Source organism: Meles meles, chromosome 10 (genome assembly GCF_922984935.1).
Source record: "Meles meles chromosome 10, mMelMel3.1 paternal haplotype, whole genome shotgun sequence".
NCBI classification, from domain to species: domain Eukaryota; kingdom Metazoa; phylum Chordata; class Mammalia; order Carnivora; family Mustelidae; genus Meles; species Meles meles.
Genome location: NC_060075.1, coordinates 97,476,559 through 97,497,654, shown reverse-complemented (window position 1 = coordinate 97,497,654; position 21,096 = coordinate 97,476,559). Strand labels below are relative to the sequence as shown.

Below are 21,096 nucleotides of genomic sequence, written 5' to 3'. Positions count from 1 at the left end.
GATAAGCACATTTGAAGCCAGTGATAAGCACATTCGAACAGACACACCCGCTCACTATCTCCCCATATCCCTAAAAGGGATGGGCATCTGCTGGCCATCAAGGGAGCTAACCCCCCCTGGGGACACACGTGCGGCCATTCAGAAGGCTCCCAGTGCGGAACAGTTCCATCTGCAGAACGGCTGGGGCTCCATGCAAGAAGTGAGGCCGGCTCCAAATCTGGCAGCAGGAAAACAACGTTCCTCCACGGAGGAGCTCTGAGAAATAAGCCGGTAAGCGCACCAAGAATCAGGAGGCGATAGCCCCGATGACGGAGTGCACAAGCCCTACTATATTAAGCAGCATTTCTCCACATGTGCATTTCCCCTGGCGGCCGGCGAAGGGGCCAGCGGAGGGTGGACGCCAAGCATCTGCCTCTTTCATCAAAAACGAGCCAGGGAGCTGACAGAGATAAACACCTTTTGAAGACAGAGCTCCTGATTAGTCCTGGGTTTCAATGGCTGCTTCACCACGATGAGCAGACCTCTAGAGTTGGACAGTTGTCTTGGTTTGATGAAGATGGGAGGTCGGGGAAGGGAGTGGGGCCCTCCGAGGACGAGGAGGGTTTCTGTTTTACTTCCGCTTAAGTTACAGAGCATCAATAAGAAATGAAGGCTGAAGAAGCATCACACAACAGCACATGGAATGAATTTTCATGGGCCAGTGAAAGTGAGGCTGTTAGTTTTGTCTCCCGTGAATTCTGGGATGCTCCCTTTCCTGCAGGATCTCATTGAAAATGCACCACATAAGCCACTTTTTTCTGTTCCTTTTTTAGAATCCAGAAACGCAAAGAGCATTCCAGAATCTCCACAAGGGGCAGAAAAGGTAAAGCCGTGCCCCCAGCACCTGCCCTTCCAGTGGCTAGCCCTTGGCACGTCCTCTGAGCTGTTGGTCAGGGCTGTCAGCTCTGCTTGGCTGACCTCCGCTCATAGCAGGCAGAATGGCAGCTGCCTCTGGCTTTTTCATGACTCTGCCCACCCCTACCCCCCACAGAGACAGAGGAGGGGGGCAGTCTGAGGTTTCTGCCACCTCTCCATCCTCCGGAGGCCAGCCAGGGAAGGAGCTGGGCAAGCAGGTGTCAGCCCACTCACCGGGAAGTCCTTCCAACAACCCACCCCATTCTACAGGCAGCCTGAGCCCTTCTCTGAGAGCCACAGGATGGGTCTATGATGTTCGCTCCTAAATAAAAGTAACAGCCTGGTAAATGCAAAAGGGGCTTGGAGAGGAGACAAAGTTGCAAACAGTGTTAGCTTTAATCCCAAGCGACTTCCCCTCTCACATCTATTTTAAATACAGAATTAAATGCCACATTAACACGGTTACTGTGTTTCCTTCCGTGTAATCAGATTGGAAACATCTTTCAGGTACATTATATGGTTTATCTGCCCAAGGGGTCAGAGAGCTCTGTTGGGATCGGAGGTGTTGACCAAGCGTTCCTTAGCGAGACCCTCTTCTGGAAGAGTCCAGGGAGTCTTACGTGAGGGATGCTCGGCTTGGGAATCCCACGGAGGCAGCAGTAATACTGAAGGTGTTCCCAGCCAGTGAGGAGCTCGTCCAGGGCATCCTGCTGTGGACAGTAGCCAATGCGAATGCCGGCAGCGCCCGCCGAAGCCAGATCCACGACCTCTCTGCAAAGAGAAACAGCAGTACAGCCCAGAAAATCCGACTCCCCAGACAAACACCCATTTCTTCGACCCGGCTCATCCATGTGAAGTTCACCATTGCTTTTTATGTTAAAAAAAAAAATATGCAGGGGCATCTTGGTTAAGCATCTGACCCTTGAACAACACAAGGAGTTGGGGGCGCTGACTGCCAGGCTGGAGAAAATCCACTTATAACTTATGACTCCCCAAAACTGAACTACTAACAGCCTATATTGGCAGAAAGCATTACTGATAACAAACACATATTTTGTATGTTATAGGTAGTATATGCTGTATCCTTAAAATAAAGTGAACTGGGGCACCTGGGGGTCTCAGCTGGTGAAGCAACTGCCTTTGGCTCAGGTCATGATCTCAGGGTCCTGGGATCGAGTCCTGCATCAGGCTCCCTGCTAAGCGGGGAATCTGCTTCTCCCTCTGCCCCTCCCCCCGCTCGTGCTCGTTTTCTCTCTCAAATAAATAAATGAAATCTTAAAAAAAATAAGTAAAATAAACTAGAGAAAAGAAAAGGCTGGTAAGAAAATCATAAGGAAGAGAAAACACATTCACAGTCCTGGATTTACTGAAAAGCAAGCATCTCCATCTACGGGAACCCGCAACCATCAGACCTGTACAAATGCCGGGCTTTGTTTTGAACCACTGCCTCTGGAAAAATTTTACTCCATTAGTTTTTTATTTTGTCTTCCCTTTTCTTTTCCTTCTTTTAGTTTCCATGGTGCTAAAATATACATCATATAAAATTTATCATCTTAGCAATCATAAGGTATAAAAGTCAGCAGTACAAAGGACATTTAGGATGTTGGGCCCCCATTGCCACCATCCAGGTCTGTGACACTTCTGACCCCACAAAAGGAAACCCCACACCCAGAAACTGGTCACCGTCCCCCCACTCATCGGCTTTTGTGTCTGTGGATTTGTCTATTCTGGGCAGTTTGCAGAAACTGAACAATGTAGGGTATGACTTCTGCAAGCGGCTTCTGTCACTCAGCATGTCTCTTTCCTTTTACCGTAGACATGCACACAGTGGTTATTTTTTTTAAAAGTGCCACTGCCATTTTATAAAAGAGAAGTCCGCGTGGTACAGTGGTTGCTGCATTAACAAATAGACCAGTTCCGATAACTCCGCCCCCCACCTGGAAATCTATTGCGTTTTTTCATTCCGTGACCATGAGGCATAAGAAAAAAGAAGCACATAAAGAAGGAAGATGGGCAAAATAAGACTAAAAAAAAAAAAAAAAAGGGAAGAGGGGGGAAAAACAAGAAAAACAAGATTAAAGAAAGAAAGAGGGGGTAATCATTTTGGTAATGAATAGAGTTCCAGCCGTTAGAGCGGCCTTGGTCTACAGGAAAGTTGAACAGAAAGTGCACAAAGTTCCCACGCCCTGCCTCACCTCTCACCCAGAATCCCCCCACCCCACCCCATCATGACCATCCCGCTTTGCTCTGGTGCTTTTGTTTCAATGCAAGAACCCAGTGTGAGACACTGTTACTCACTGAGGTCCTTACCTTGACATTCGTGCTCACTTTGGGTGCTGTGCATTTCTGTCTGTTCTGTCCCACTCACTGCACCCCGTATCAGCAGTACCACAGAGAACTCTCCATTGCCTTAGAGATCCTCTGTGCTCTACCCCTGTGCACCCTGCCCTTCCCCTCCCCCGCAACCATTGGTCTTTGTACTGTCCATGTATCTTCGCGTTTTCCAGAATGTCACAGAGCTGGAATCATGCAGCACACAGCCTTTTCGGAGAGCCTTCTTCCATTAGTGAAACGCATTTAAGGTTCCTCCGTGTCCTCTCATAGCTTGATAGTCGTTCCTCAACGGTGAATAATATTCCATTCTTCAGATGCACCCTGGTGTATTTATTCATTCATCTACTAAATTTTGACAATTTCACTGCTGTAATTTGATAATAACGCTGCTGTAAGCTTAGTCTACAGGGAGGGTGGGGCGGTTGTGCATGGAAGTTCTCAGATCAACTGTATGAATACCCAGGAGCAGGACGGCTGCATGATATCGTAAGGTCACAGTTAGTTTTGTAAGAAAGTCACAAACTGTCCTCGGGAGTGGCTGTACCACGTGCATTTCCAGTGAAGAAGAGCTCATGTTGCTCCCCATACTCACCAGCGTTTGGGACTGTCAGCATTTGGGATTTCAGCCATTCCAGTGGGTGTGTATATGCCTGTTGTGTGCATGTGCAATTCCCTAACAACACACGATGTTCCCCGTCCTCTCCCAGGACAGCAGATCTGTCCATCTGCTTGGGTGAAGTATCCCTTCAGTCGTTCTGACCATATTCTAATTGGGTTATTTATTTTCTCATTGTTGGATTCTTTGTATCTTTTGGAGATAAGCCTTTTATCAGATACACATTTTGAAAATATTTTCTCCCAATCTGTGGCTCATGTGTTCTGTCTCCTCAAAGTGCTCTCCACAGAGCAGCCTTTCTGTTTATTTTAACAGAGTGCAACTTATTCTTTCATCCGTATACTAATTAGAAGTGTGTTATTTAATCCCTGAAAATTTGGGGACTTTCCAGCTGTCTTTCTGGACAGCTTAATTCTATTGTCCTCTGAGAGCATATTTTGTACGACGTCTACTTTAAAAATGTTAAGGTGTGATTTACCACCCTGAAGGCCGTCCATCCTGATGAATCTTCCATGTGAGCTTGAAAAAAAAGGGCATGCTGCCGCTCTTGAGCAAAATATTCTAGAAACGTCAGTCAGGTCCATTTGATTATTGGGCTGCTTGGTTCAACTCTACCCTGACCCATTTTCTGCCTGTGGCATCTGTCAGTTACCGAAAGGCGGATGCTGATGTCTCCCGGCACAGTGTGAGATGTGCCTTCTTCTCCCCCAGCTCCGTCACCTGTCCTCCCAGATTCTGACACGGGTTTCACACATTAGGGGCCGTTATATCCTGCAGAGAACTGCCTCCTTCGTCATTCTGTAAGATCCCTCTTTACTCCTGACCTTTTTTCTTCCCCCTAAAGTCTGCTCTATCTCAAATTAACGTGGCACCTCAAACTTTCTTTTAATTAATGTCAGCACGATGCATGTTTTTTTTTTCCTTTCCATATTTGGATTTTTTTAACATTTTTTAAAAATTTTGTTTATGTATTTGACAGACAGAGATCACAAGTAGGCAGAGTGGCAGGCAGAGAGAGGGGGAAGCAGATTCCCTGCTGAAGAGAAAGCCCAAAGTAGGGCACGATCCCAGGACCCTGAAGCAGAGGCTTTAACCCGCTGAGCCACCCAGGTGCCATTTGGAGTTTTTAAAGATTTTATTTATTTATTTATTTATTCTTATTTATAGTGGGAAAGTAGGGGGCGGGGCAAAGGGATGGAGAGAATCCCAGGCATACTTTGCATTGAGTATGGGCCCCGACACGGGGCTCACTCTCATGACCCTGAGATCAAGACCTGAACCGAGACCAAGGGTCGGACGCTTGACCAACTGAGCCACGCAGGTGCCCCATCTGCTATGTTTGTAACAACTTTCTATTCGGTCCTCTCGCTTCTCTTCCTTTTCTTTTTCTGCCTTGTCTGGTTTTAGTTGAGCATTCTATGCAATTTCATTTTCTCTCCTCTCTTATAATATCCATTATACTTCTTTTTAAAATTTTTTGCGGTTGTTCTAGAGTTCATAATATACATTCACAACCATTCCAAATCCATCTGCAAAAAAAAAAATAATAAAGTGGAAATATCGTAATAACAGGGTATTCTCAATTTCTCCTTCCCTTCCCACAGAGGATCACCACCATTCCTGTCACTTAGCCATAAGCTCCAAGAACTGAATATAATGTTGCTGTTATGATTTTAAACAAACTATTACTTGCATGATCAATTAGAAATGATAAATGTAAAAGGTCTTCAATTATTCTTTCCCTAATGTTCATCCATTCTTCATGCAAATCTGACTTTGCGACCTCTATTATTTTCCTTCTTACAACATTTCTTGCAAGACAGGTCTGCTGGTGACACCTTCCTTCTGTTTTCATTTCTCCTTCACCTTTGAAAGATAATTTCATTGGAATCAGAATTCTAGTGTGTGGTTATTTTTATCTGAAAGCTTTAATATTCCATCCTGTCTTCCTTCTTTCATGGTTTCTGAGAAGTCCAATGTCGTTATTTATCTCTGTCTCTGTCTCTGTAGGTAAGGTTATCTGTCCCCCAGCTTCCTTCAAGAATCAGTCTTTGACTTTTTACAGCTTGAATATCATATGATTAAGCGTAGGTTTTTGGTATTCCTCTTATTTGGTGTTTTGTAAACATTCTCATCTGACTTTGTGATCCATCATACATTTTAGGGGAAAAAAATGCTATCATTATTCAAATATTTCTTCTGTCTGTTTCTCTTGTTCTCCTGCTGGTATCATCCTTATGTATGCGTGTCAGGTGTTGTAACTATCACAATTCCCTGATATTCTGTTCCATCTTTTCTTTTTTTTCTCTTAATGTATCTGCAAGTTCACTGATTCTTTCCTCCACTGTGTCGAGTCAACGGATGAGCCCATCAGAGGTGTTTTTCCTTCTCTCATTCTTCTTATTCTCATTCTTCTCTCTGACAGTGTTTCTTTTGATTTCTAGTATTTTTCTTCTTTTCTTTTAAAAGATTTTATTTATTTATTTGACAGAGAGAGAACACAGCAGGGGGAGTGGGAGAGGGAGAAGCAGGCTTTCCATCAAGCAGGGAGCCCAATGTGGGGTTCAATCCCAGGATGTTGGGATCATGACCTGAGCTGAAGGCAGAAGCTTAACGACTGAGCCACCCAGGCGCTCCTAGCATTTTTCTTCTTAAACAGTGTCCATCTTTCTGCTCACATTACCCATTTGTTCTTACACATTGTCCACTTTTCCCATTACAGTCCTTAGCACATCAATCAGAGTTATTTTAAATTCCCAATCTGATACTGTACCATCTGCCATATCAGGGTCTGGTTTTAATGCTCATTTTGTCTCTATGGTATGTGTTTTTTGTCTTTCAGCGTGCCTTGTAATCTTTGGGTGGAAAATTGGACATTATTTATCAGATAAAAAGAAATTTAGGTAGAGAGTGCCTGGGTGACTCAGTTGTCCACTGATGAATGAATTGATAAACAAAATGTGACTATATAGATAGATAGATAGACAGATATATATATATATATATATATATATATATATGTGTGTGTGTGTGTATATACACATATATATATATATAGTCCTTGAGAAGTAAACAAACTCTGACACATACAGGAAAGGAAACAAAGGCAAAACCAAACTACTGGGACTATACCAAAATAAAAAGCTTTTCAACAGCAAAGGATATCATGAACGAAACAAAAATCAACCTAGTGAATAGGAAAAGATAATTGGCAAATGGCATATCCAATAAAGGGTTAGGATCCAAAATATATAAAGAATTTTATAACTCAATACCAAAAAACCCAAATAATCCAATTAAGAATTGGCAGAGGACCTGAGTAGGCTTTTTATTTCAAATAAGACCCTCAGATGGCCAGCAGACCCATGAATAGATGCTCAATGTCACTCATCATCAAGGAAATGCAAAATAAAAGCACCATGAGAGTCCACCTCACACCTGTCAGAACGGCTAAAATCAACAACACAAGACATAACAGGTGTTGACAAGGATGCAGAGAAAGGGGAAGCCTCTCGCCCTGTGGGTGGGAATGCAAGCTGGTGCAGCCGCTCTGGAAAACAGCATGGAGGTTCTCCAAGAAGTTAAAAACAGAGCTACCCTACGACCCAGCAATCGCACTACAGGGTACTCACCCAAAGGATATAGAAACACTGATTTGAAGGGGCTCCTGTGCCCCTATGTTTATAGCAATGATGTCTGCAATAGCCAAATTATGGACAGAGCCCAAATATCCATGGACTGATGAATGGATGAAGAAGATGTGGGGGGTATGCCCAGCCGCGGAAAAGAAGGAAATCTTGCCACTTACAATGATACGGTGGAGCTAGAGTGTATTATGGTAAGTAAAATAAGTCAGAGAAAGAAAAAAACCAGTTGATTTCACTCTTATGCAGAATTTAAGAAACAAAACAAATGAACATCAAGAGAAAAAAAGAGAGAGAGAAATACCAGGAAATAGACTCTTAACAATAGAGAACAAACTGAGGGTTGCTGGAGGGGAGGGGAGTGGGGGGATGGGCATTACGGAGACGCATGTTGCAATGAGCACTGGATGTTGTATGGATGAACCCCTAACTTCACTCCGAAGTGAATATTATGTTGTATGTTAAGTAAGTGGAATAAGTAAAAAGTTGAAGCTACAAAAAATAATAATAAATTTTTAAAAATTAAAAACCATCAAAAACTATAAAAACGCAGCTTATATAAATGGTAGATTTTTTGGTAAATCATATCTAATAATGTACTTGTTCTGGAATATATAAGTAATGCCTACAACTTAAGAACAAAATTGCAAGTAACCCAACTTTTTAAATGGGCAAAGTATCTGAATATAGATTCCTCCAAAGATGCACAAATTGTCAATAAGCATAGAAAAAAATATGATTGGCACCACTAGTCATTAGGGAAATGCAAATCAAACCCACAGTGAAGTACCGCTTCACACCTGCTAGGTATGAAGGGACAGAATACATGATTGGGAGGGCGTGGAAACATTCCAACCTTAGTGCACTACTGTTAGGGATATAAAATAGTACAGCTGCTTTAAAAAACAGCTTGTGTTCTCAGCTGCTCTGCTGATTTATCTGCTATATGTGACCCAGGATGACGCCCAGCTAGCCACTCAAAAGATCTGAAAACATAGAGCCACAAAAAAACTCACACATTCCATGTTTGTGACAGCATGACCCAGAGTAGTGAAACAGCAGAAATGACCTAATGTTCCTCCATTGATGAACGGATGGAGAAAATTTGAGAAATTCGTTCAACTGAACATTGTTCAGTCATGGAAACAAAGTACTAACACGTGCTACAACACAGATAAACTTTGAAAACAATACGCCAAGCAAAAGAAGAGAAACACAAATCGGGTTGTACGAGTCCATTTTTTTTTAAAGATTTTATTTATTTATTTGACAGACAGAGATCACAAGCAGGCAGAGAGGAGGAAGCAGGCTCCCCGCTGAGCAGAGAGCCTGATGCAGAGCTTGATCCCAGGACCCTGAAATCATGACCTGAGCCGAAGGCAGAGGCTTAACCCACTGAGCCACCCAGGCGCCCCGAGTCCATTTTAGGAAATGTCCAAAATAGGCATGATCTGAGAGACAGAAAGGAAATTAACTGTTGGCAGAGGATGGGGAAGTAGGGAATGTTTGCTCGTGGGACAAGGTCTCCTCTCAAAGCGATGAAAATTTTAGGGAATTACACCCTGGAGACAGTTGCACAGTTTTGTGACTACACTGAAAACCACCAGATTGTTGCATTTAGTGTGAATATTACGGTGCATGAATTCTACCTCAAACAGAACAGTTTGTCAGCATATGTCATTGTCTATAAAAGCTAAAAGGCACATGCCGTCTGAAAGTCATTTCATTCCTTAATATGGACACAACATAAATATCTTCATGGGTTCACCAACGAATATTCTAGAACATCCATAGCATATATCTGCCACCACTAACCCGAATAAACAATTACAGCATGAACAGTGCAGCTTTATTTCACAAACGTGTTGCTGCCACAGAGAAGACACTCACCACGGAGTAGACACTGTATGGTTCCTTTTTCTGTAAGATTTTATTTATTTTTTGCGAGAGAGAGAAAGAAAGAGTCCATGAGAAAGGGGAGGGGCAGAGGGAGAAGCATACTCCCCGCTGAGCAGGTAGCCCCATGAGGGGTTCAATCTCAGGATCCCAAGATCATGACCTGAGCTATAGTCAGAGGCTTAACTGACTGAGGCCCCCGGGGCGACCCCGTATGATTCCATTTAAATCCAGTTTACAAAGAGGCTAATCTATCATGATGCTTATCTATGCTTATCTGCTGTGTGGATGCTTCTCAGCTGAGACCGTCCATGATGGGGAGCTTCTGGGTTCCGGCATGGTCTCTGTCCTGGGGAAGCTCATGTGCATGGGCTATCACAATAAAAATTCATCCAGCCTCGTACTTGTGATTTTTAGCTATTCTACATCTCCGTGTAAAGTTCACATTTTAAAAATGGTTCATCTGCACGTGTTAACTTATAAACCTCCTTGCACCAGTTTCAGCATGGAAATATGTTTATCTGGGTTCTGCTGGAATGAGTTTTCCGGGTCTCCTAATAGTCCTGTCCCAATCAACTAACTAGCTCTATGACAATTTAAATGTATGCAATTTAGATTTATTTATTTATTTTTAAGGATTTTATTTGAGAGAGAGAGAAAGAGGGAGAGAGCACATGAGTAGGTCAGGGGGAGCAGCAGAGGGAGAAACAGACTCCCTGCTGAACAGGAAGCCTGATACAGGGCTTGCTCCCAGGACCCTGGGTTCACGTCATAAGCCAAAGACAGATGCTTAACCGACTGAGTCACCCAGGTGCCCCGAAACGTCTGTGTAAACACTACAATCCATTTAAAGATGTGGGAGATCTACTTAAATGTTTCTTCTCACTGCTCAGTGGCCCCAAGGCCCCTCCTGCCTCCGCAATGCTCACACCCATGTTTATTCCTTCCCGGTTGGGGTCTCTGAGATTTAGAACAGGTTAATAATGTCAGCTGGGGATGCAGGAATTTAACAACAGAAAGAGTACAATTGTCCTTCTGTCTTCAGAAGTACTCATCACCCAGAACCCTAATGGCTGCCTAAATTCGAGTGACATGGGAGGGACATTTTTATTTTATTTTAGGATTTTATTTATTTATTTGACAGAGAGAGACACAGCAAGAGTGCGAACACAAGCAGGGGGAGTGGAAGAGAGAGAAGCAGGCTTCCCACTGAGCAGGAGCCTGATGCGGGGCTCAATCTCAGGACCCTGGGATCATGACCTGAACCACTCAGGTGTCCCCGGGAGTGACATTTTTAAATTAAGGACAAGATTTCACACTGGAGTGGAATGAAGAGCCCTTTCCTCTACTGTCAGAGTGAACACCTTCTGTTGGCCCTTCAAGTAAAACGTTCGCATTTGCTCTGAGTTAATGGACACTGCCCCGCTCTAATCTTACACATAAGAGATCTGGCATTTCTTATGAATGGCATCCACTGCCATGGGTAGTTTGGTAGAAGGTCTGTAGAAAGGAGCCCGGGGCTGAACCAAAGTGGGGCTAGGTCTTTAAATAGCATTAAAGACACATGAAGTCAAAGCATCCTGTGGCCTCTCTAGGTCTGTTTTGTTAGCCCAAACACCTGCTGCTCTGTGAGTAGCTAAAATACTTTATCCACATGTAGGAGAAAAGAATTGTCTAGAGAGATCGATAGATACCTCAGAGTTTAGGAGAACAGGACCCATTTCAGTGGTGCTTTGTTACAATCCAGATGGAAACACCAAGTGGGAACAGCCCTGTGGAAATCTGCATAGACAAGGTCACACGACAGTGACGTTCTGGGATGAGGCCAGAGTCTAACATCTAAGCCACAGTTCATCCCTGACCTAGAAGATGAGCCCATGGTTAAAATCTCTGCCTATCTGGGAGTAATGCTAACGAACCATTCGTACATGAAGCCCACTGTCAATCACATTTATGTTATTAGAAAACGTTCTCCTCTATCTCATGGTTTGCACACCCCTGCGTGTTAGTTATCGGCACCTGATAAAGGAGGTCATAACGTTCTGTACGCTTTATGCTTCCACACCTCTTGGAAAGGCAAGACATTTTTCAAGTGAGGATCTGACATAAAAATGAACTCCAAGTGGCTTTTATCAGGATGTGAGCTCACCAGCTTTTCCCCCCACTTTCTTTATTTAATGATGTAACCCAGCAAGGAATTCTGAAAATTAAATAAAATGCTTTGGACCTTCTGAGAGGTCTCTCCCAAGCCAGTGTTTCCATATTCAGGAAGACTTTGCCTGGGTTCGACCTCTCACTTCACACATTTAATTCCCTTTATATTACCAGCAGTCTGCAAGCCGCCAGAGTGAGTTATAAAGAGCCAACAAAAAACAGCTTTTCTTCTGAGTCAGACTTTTAAACCTGTCTGCCTTCAAACTGCTTGATGCTTTATGGCCACTGTCCACACATCATCCCAAGATCTGCCTCCTAGTGTACCCCAGAGCCTTCGCCAGGTGAGTTCACAACTGTTTTCACAACTGGTTCCTGAGGGACTGGACTGTCCATGAGCTGCTCATTGGCTCTTGGACAGGAGCCGTGTGTTGGGAGAACCTTCTGAGCCCAGGAACAAAGCCCGTAACTGGATCTGCACCATCCATGATGGCTGCATGTGGTTTCAGAAAGAATATCATGTTGCTGTATTGTTTTCTTTCCTAAACATGGGTCAGTAAGATGTTTTTACCTCATCTTCTAAAGGATAGAATAAGTCCATTCCCTGGGTTTAAACCTACACACACACACACACACACACACACACACACACAGATTTTACCATCTGTACTCATAAATGATGTGGGAAATTCAAGTGCAGATATCAACCATATTTAGAAGTATCGTTCATGTGAGAAACCAAGTCTTTCCAACCAGTGTAAGAAATAGATACTGACGTCTACACAGGTTAGGGTTGTTCAGCCGTAGGTACGCCAGGTCAACGACCACTCTCTCAACAGGTCTTAGCATCATCCTGTCAAAGCCATAACTGAGTGAGTCCAATCATCAGCCCACCACAGCTGGCATTTTCCTTTTACTTCCACCCACAGATATTAAAGAGAAGGAAGAAGGGAACGAGTGCTGAGACTGAGAAGACAGTCACCACTAACTCCACACTCTGTGACCGAGGCCAGGGTTTCACCTGCGTGACCTTCGGTGCTTCACCCATAAGAGGAATGGGTTGAGCGTTTATTGAGGAACTACTAGGTACCTCTTCAGAGAGCTCGAGATCCAACAAACTTACCAATGAAAACTGAAACACAATGTGACAGGATATGTTAATGCTAATATGGTCAAGTGTTGCTGGGAAGGCTTGGTTCCCATGCAGGGAAGGCACCCACAGGGGAACGGTGTATACGGGGGACTTTTATGGAGAGCTAATGAGCTTAGACAATATACAAACTGATTTTTTTTTTTTTTTTGTATCTGACAAAGAGAGATCACAAGTAGGCAGAGAGGTAGGCAGAGAGAGTGGGGGAAGCAGGCTCCCTGCTGAACAGAGAACCCGATGCGTGGCTCGATCCCAGGACCCTGAGATCATGACCTGAGCTAAAGACAGAGGCTTAACCCACCGAGCCACCCAGGCACACCTACAAACATATTTTAACACTAAAATCTCATGTTAAAACTTTCACACAGCTCAATAGATAACCTCTAAGTTTGAGATTGCTTCTGACAATCTTTGGACAAAGGAAATCAAATGTATCGAGTGTATTGGTGTTCCTACCAAGCCTGACCCCCATCAGCCCATTTTATTCATTAAAGAAAATAGGGTCCCATGTTAGAATAACCTCAGGGAAAAAGGACTGTAAATTGACGAAGACTTCAACCTAGCTTTCCTGTTAAAATGTCTATGAAAGGAAGCAATTGCTCCGATATTCGTCTTCAGTGAACATTATCCTTTAATGAACAAAATGCTGAGGGACATTCTCTGCCAAAGGGTTTTCAGAGTTTTTGTAATGAAACAAACAGATAACCCAAGATGATTTAATTCCAGTGGTAGGTCAGAATAGAAACACAGAAAGATGTGTGTTAGCATAGGATACAGCCTTGGTGCTCCCACACTATGTGTGAGAGGTCAGTAGTTCTCCACATACTGAAGGAATTTTCCATTAACAAAGGAAATGACAGGGGGCGGGGCTGGGGCCTGGATGGCTCAGTCATTTAAGCATCCAACTCTTGGTTTCAGCTCAGGTCATGATCCCAGGGTCATGGGTTCAAACCCTGCATGGGGCTCTGTGCTGAGCTGAGCATGGAGCCTGCTTAGGATTCTCTCTCTCTCTTCTTTCTCTTCCCTTCCCTCCCTCTTCACACTCTCTCTCAAAAACAAATGAATGAATGAATGAATGAATGAAATTCTCAGCCCTAGTGGTGCAACAGTTCTGTTGGTCATTGGTCAGAATGACACCCCAAATAGCATAGAGCCCATCTAAGGTAACATGTTAGCAGACGTGTAGTAAATGTGGACAGGTAATATGCACAGAACCAAGCTTCTACACTCTGAACTCAGAGTATCCCCCTCCCCGGGAAGCCTGAGGCAGAAGACACCATGTATCTCCTGGAGACCATCAGTGAACAGTGATGATCTGGTCTGCCCCAATGACGTCAGTGTTGATGGCTGGTCTGTGCCCTCTGCCATGTCTAGGCTCGCCACACAACAGACACCACTGTCTCTTACAGAATGAGAAGGTTGGATCCAAGAGACACTCTGCTCCAAGAAAGGAAAATTCAAGTAAGAATATAATTGTGTCGGGGCACCTGGGTGGCTCAGTTAAGTGTCTGACTCTGTTTCAGCTCAGGTCATGATCTCAGGGTCATGAGATCGAGCCCCTGCATTGGGCTCTGAACTGGGCGTGGAGCCTGATTAAGATTCTCTCTCTCCCTCTGCCCCTCCTCCCTGCACTCGCGCTCTCTCTCTCAAATAAATAAATAAATAAATAAATCTTTTTAAAAAATAATGAGATAAGAGTTTTAAAAAAAGAATATAATTGTATGATAGAGAAACAGCTCAGTACGTGCAGATGTAGAAATCCAGTGAAATAGGAGGGTTTCAGTATGGAAGGTGCAGAACACGAATGATAAACACCCCTGATATGATGTGAAAACTGGAAAGCCGGATGAAGCAGGTGAATGGTTAATACACTTGTAGCAACAATGTGTCTTTATGTGTGTGTGTGTATGTCTGTGGGCAGGACAGGTAAGTCAGAGATGATGGAGACATGATCGATACACACATGCATGATACATAAAGACATGATAGATGGGTACATATAAATTATTGACAGATACATATACAATGCATAGGCACATGATAGGTGATAGATATGGATAGATGATAGAACATTTTTTTCAAAACTGGGACTGCAAGAATAAAAATCACTTCATGTAAGATTATAGATATTTTCCCTTCATTGTTTTTCCAAGCTGGCATCAGAATTGTAAATCACCATTTAATTTAAAATACGAAGAAACAAATTTTCAAGTAATTCCTATTTGGTGGGGTTATGGTTTAAATTACTCTGATCTGGGACTCAAGTTAGTCTAAAGAAAAATCAGGTATTTATAAGCAATAATGAGTCCTATGCCTTTTTTGTAATATTGGTATTATGGTGGTTTAAATGAAGCACAGTAAAGTGTGTACAAGTTCCTAAGTGGGATACCCAGAACACTTGACAATGTGATGGTATGATAGTGCCTAATGGTTATTACTCCCATGAATTCTGCGATAGCGATCACTCAAGACAGAAGGAAGCCAATGGGGGAGGGCAGAGAAGAAAGGTCTGCCCCAATTGCATGCATTAAAATGTAACGGACTCCAAAAATGTTGGTATGACGTGTGACAAGAATGCCTGTCTTTTTAAAAATTTTATTTATTTGAGGGAGAGAGAAAGAGTGAGCACAAGCAGGGGGAGGGGCAAAGGGAGAGGGAGAAGCAGACTCCCTGCTGAGCATGAAGCCCAATGTGACTCGATCCCAGAACCCTGAGATGCTGACCTGAGCCGAAGTCAATCAACCAACTGAACCACCCAGGTGCCCTGAGAATGCCTGTGTCTTAAAAGAGTTTTTTCTAGTTTTCATTATTTAATTGCCTGACAATTTAACACATGATCATAATACAAGATTTGGAAAGGAAAGGAGGGAACAAGAAACAAATAAAAATTATCCATAATGCCTACTCAGGTATAGCTCCTGACCACCTGCCAAGGCTTTCTTCCAGCTCCTTCCTGCATGCTGCCATTCTGTTCTTTCTGTTTATATTCTTGCTGCTGAGAAGGTGGTCTTTGGTTTAATTCAGCACAAGTTCAAGGGGACCTTCTGCAACCATGGAAATGTTCTGTATCTGACTGAAACAGACACTTAAATTCATACACTCCCCTGCTCGTGCCACTGACTTGGAATTATAAGTGAATGTATTTAAGTGGAAGCTTAGGGGTACCCAGGAGTCTCAGTCAGTTCAGTGTCTAACTCTTGATTTCAGCTCAAGGCAGGATCTCAGGGTCCTGGGATCAAGCCCCATGTCTGGGTTCTAGGCTCAGCACGGAGTCCGCTTGGAATTCCCTCTCCCTCTGCCCCTCTCCCTCAGATAAATTAAAAAAATAATAATTATGAAGCTTCCAGGCCACAGGAGGTTAGTGGCTGCTGTTTTGAACACACACAAGCCTAATTTCACTTCTTTATGATCTTTTTCTCTATTCTTTCCTTAAGATCTTATCTGTATGTTTGGACTCTGCAGTTTTCCTACAAAATGTCCAGGTATGAGTATCTTCTTAATAGTTCTGCTTGAGAAGCATCGTGGTTTCCTATGAGAAATATTACATAATGGCCTCAGGGAAATTTAAAAAAAAATAACATCATTACCAAGTTAGAAGCATCTTGAAATACATGATGTTGTGAAGTTTCTGAAAGGGAAGTTAAAAGTTCCCTACAGTGGCCGGAAAATGATTTACACAGATGAATCGAGAAGCTATACTTCGAGATCTCTGACCATTCCTTGTGGGCAGCCTGTTTGCTTTCTAAAGTGCAAATTAAAGTGTGGGTGTTTCACCAAAAAGATGACATATAATTATATATGTATTATACATGTATTGTATGTATATGTATGTATATATTATAATATATAACAATACACACACACACACATATATAAACACACACACATATATGCAATAAAATTCAGATAAATACTATAATGTGAATGTATATATGTCTGAGAAAGCTAAAATTTTGCTATATAAAAGCTCTTTTTGAAAGAAATACTTTATACATACACGTACACACACACACATATATGTGTATATATCATATATATGTGTGTGTGTGTGTATTATATATACACATACATGTTACTGGCATCAGAGTGGAAGTTTTACCAATTACGGGACGTAAGAATCAGGATCAAGAATAGGCAGGGGCATCTGGGTGGGCTTATTCAGTTAAGCATCCGGCTCTTGGTTTCAGCTCACCCCAGGGTCCTGGGGAGTCGGCTCGTCTCCCTCTCCCTCTGCCCCTACCCCTGCTCGTGCTCTCTAAGATAAATAGAAAAATCTTTTTTAAAAAAACAGATCAAGAGCAGGTAAGAGAGGTGAACTGGAAGGAAACTGAGCAAACAGGGTTTGGAGTTTGCTCAGTGTCCTTTCACCTTGTAGATATTTACCTGTGGGTAATCATCAGTCAGCAGGACCAGCACAAACCTGGCACAGCCTGATAGACACAAGGCTGCTAGCAACTCGACTCGACATTGATGAACTCGTGTGACACACAGAGTGCGAAGGGCTGGCCCAGCCCAGAGCTAACAGAACCACACCCGAGCCTCACGGAGACTGTCCGTCCCTCACAGGCAGGACTGAGGAGTGACTGCCCCATGGTGAGGCTGCGCAACTTGTCCCCCTGGAAACTTCCAGAGTCTGATCTGCTTCCAGGAAGGGCCAGGCCGGCATCGGTTGGCTCTGAGGCAGTGCCTTAGTCCTCTGGCTACTCTGGTGACAATCACTGGCCTGAATTCCAACAGTAAGCGATCTGGCAACTTCTATGTTGAAAACTTAGATTCAAATCCTCTGCCCCTTTCCAGAACTCCCGACTTCTGCACCTGGGGTTAGTTCAGTCAGGATGAGGTCCCCCCCCGCAAGGCTGTCACAACTATCAGATGAGATCACAAACGCCAAGCCCCTCGTGTAGTGTGATCCTTGGTGAACACTAGAGTCACAGTACTTTGTAATTACTGTGATTAGCATTTATTCTGTCTAGAGAGGCCACAAGCAGTCCACCTACACATCCAATGGTGTCCCAAACGAGGCAATAGGGGACTATGACAAACTAGGAAGCCTAGGTTCTGACCAAGTGCAGTCCAGTTCCAACATGCATACGCTGATCATTGGCCTGTGGTCTCTCCATCTGTGACCACTGGCCTTGGACCAGGAGCTCAAGATAATTTAAACCAAATTATAATGGTCAGTTATGAAATTCTAGACCTATTCTCAAATTGGAGGACATGCGTTCATAGACATTAATAAATTAAACAAGAAAAGAAAACAGCTCTGTTCCTGATAATAGAACCTCAGAAAAGACACAAAGGGGACCTCAAAATAATGAACGATGGTATCAATGTATTCCAGTTAGCTGTTGGTAAGTTATGAGCTTCATGGGCAGGAAGATACATAGCGGCTCTCTATGTAGTTAAGGATTCCATTGTGTTCTAATTACCCATTTAATTCCTTGAATACCAATATGTAATTAACATTACAAATAATCAAGGTTAAAAATATAATTAATGCAAGTGTGATTTAGTTATAATTAAACCAATTACACAGATATGTAGCATAATAAGGGACTTGCAGGCCATTAAGGAGATGTAAATGTATTCTTTCTTTCAAGAACAGCTATTTGAATTTCATTTTCCAATTAGTTTACAAATGATGGGATGGGATTATGAACAGGAGTCAGGCTTCCAGGGATGAGGAAAATAGACCATATATTTTTTTTGTTGGCTTTGGAAATTCAGATTCTTTTGTCCACCTGTACTGGTAGAGAAGTTATGGAAACACACCATACACACATGCACGCACGCACGCTACCGAAGAAACAAAAACACACCTTCTTCCTTCTACAATTGCAGGGAAAACCAACAGCATAGTAACCTGAGACAGCTTCCTTTCCATACACGCAATTCCCTTTCAGAGTCTTCAACAGGATCACACGTAACTCAAACACTCCCCATCCCATCAGTTCTGCTGCCTGCCATTGAACAGGACGTTCGAAATACTGACGTTTTATCAACTAACGCAGACCAATCAAAGCATAGTTGTATCTTTGCCCACCGACACAACAATTACAACAGTAAAGAGCCAACACAGACAGGGACGTCTGGGCGGCTCGGTTGAGTGTCTGACTCTTGGTTTCAGCTCCGGTCACAATCTCAGGGTTGTAAGATCAAGCCCCACATCGGGCTCTGCACTCAGAGGGGCTCTGCTTGGGGCTCTCTCTCTCCTTCTGCACCTCCCCCACTTTCCGTCCCTCTCAAAAAAAAAAAAAAAAAGTCAGGTTAGGAGTTACCCTAGGATCTGAAGGGTTTAAAGGGTATTGGTCTTGTTCTTTCTGAGCTACGTACAGATTATAAAAGTGTATCTGCTTTGTACAAATTCACTGAGATCTTCTTTTCTATTTATAACTTATTTATATATATCTTTACATATTATAAGTAACTTCTATTTAATAACATTTCTATTTATGACTTCTTTTCTATTTATAACTTATTCTGTGTGTGTGTGTGTATAAAATGGAAAGGTTCTTGAAATGAAATTTTTTAAAATATTAAACCAAGAAACACAAGGTTTTGAGTATCAGAAAGGTTCTTCCATGAAAATTTCTGAAAGATTAACTCAGAATTATATATGCCATTTAAAAGACAGTGACAGTAATAATACTACTTTTTACATTTTCAGGATCAAGGTAGAACTGTACAAAAAAGTGTATCTGTAGACTTAATGATTTGATAATTTATTTAGGGGAAGAAGACTTTAAAAATCACTCAAATCAAGAAGTTAGAATCAGGGGCACCTGGGTGGCTCAGTGGGTTAAAGCCTCTGCCTTCAGCCCAGGTCATGATCTCAGGGTCCTGGGATCAAGCCGCGCATCGGGCTCTCTGCTCAGTGGGGAGCCTGCTTCCACCTCTCTCTCTGCCTGCCTCTCTGCCTACTTGTGATCTCTCTCTCTGTCAAACAAATAAACAAAATCTTTAAAAAAAAAAAAAAGAAGAAGTTAGAATCAGTTAGAAATTAAAAGTACTTAAAAATTTTTACTTTTTTGGCAAGTCTAAAATTATTGTATATATTTATTTTTTATTATGTCCCCCCCCCAATTTTTATTTATTTTTTTGAGAAAGCTTGAGAAAGAGAGAGAGAGTGGAGGGGCAGGGGGCTGAGGGAAAAGGAGAAAGGGTCCCAAGCTGACTCCCCACTGAGCAGAGAGCCTGATGTGGGACTCGATCCCAGGACCCTAAAATCATGACCTGAGCCCAAGGCAGATGCTTAACTGACTGAGCCACCCAGGTGCACTGAAGTAGTTAAAATTTTTAAATTAAGTAAATAGGTCTTTCAGAAAGTATAGTCAAAATTACAACAAAGATTAAAAATCAGAATAATTTAACAGGAGGGTTAGAAAATGAAAGTTTTCAACAACAAACTCCTTTTGTTTAAGTAAATGAAAGGAGAGGTACATCCATGACAAAATTTAGTTTACTGCAGAAAGGTAGGAAGAGCTCAGTAATCAAAAACCTTTCCTGAATGACATAAATATGTCAAAAGGAAAAGAACTACAACAGGCTCATTTTTATGAATGTTATAATGATAAATTTAATATTTGCCTTGAAGAACTTTAAATAAAATTGCAGAATAATACTAACAAGACAAATTACATGCACATGGGTTTCAAACCACCACACTTAGCAAAATGGAACTACTACTACTCGAGTGAACAATAGATATACTACCATTTCATAGTATTTTGAGAGTTCTTGGATAGTGCAAGGTTTGCAGAAGAGGAGTGTTTTCCAAATTAATCTATAAATGCAACATAAAATCAATTAAAATCTCCGTGGAAATTGTGGGCACAATGCTTTACATGTCTTTCTGTACACGCAAAAAAATGATGACTAGATTTTATTTGCTTCGTTCATGTTAATGTAATTAGCGTCTAGAAAAGAAAAACACCCTCAAACATATCCGGGCATCAGAAACAAGGAGAAAGGGAGACCAGGATCTCAAGCCACTGCCTGCTGGGTTTTGGCTCCGAGTTACATAAAGCATCTGGAAGTCTGGCCCCTGCAAGACTGAACACACTCATAATGGGGACGTAACAGGGACTGAACACACCCCTGTGTGATGACGAGGGACCAGAACCAGGTCCGGCGTGGTAGCTGGGTCTACAGCACAGCCCCACCCCTCCTGAAAGAGGCTGAGAGAAGCGGCTGGGAACGTGGGGTACAAGAAGGCTGCTCATCCTCCAGGCCGCTCAGCAGGTCAGCACCCAGGCAAAGCCATGCTGTAACTGGAAATGGGACAGTCTCCCTATGTATGGCTGCAGGCGGGGACCCCAAAGTCTTCAACACAAGACCTGGTTCTGCACGGGAAAGCCAGAGAATCACAAGAAGGAACCACCCAGCTGACAGAAGCTGTCACACAGGAAAAG

The 21,096-nt window shown here is 42.8% G+C and overlaps 1 protein-coding gene across 1 annotated transcript in view; it reads right to left on the bottom strand.

The window, feature by feature from the left end:
* ABCA13 (ATP binding cassette subfamily A member 13) overlaps positions 1–21,096 on the bottom strand; it is a 322,891-nt gene that overhangs the window by 38,428 nt on the left and 263,367 nt on the right. The window contains exon 57 of the mRNA XM_046020270.1: positions 1,515–1,665. Within this exon, the coding sequence (XP_045876226.1) occupies positions 1,515–1,665 (151 nt within the window). The remainder of the gene's footprint in view (positions 1–1,514; positions 1,666–21,096) is intronic.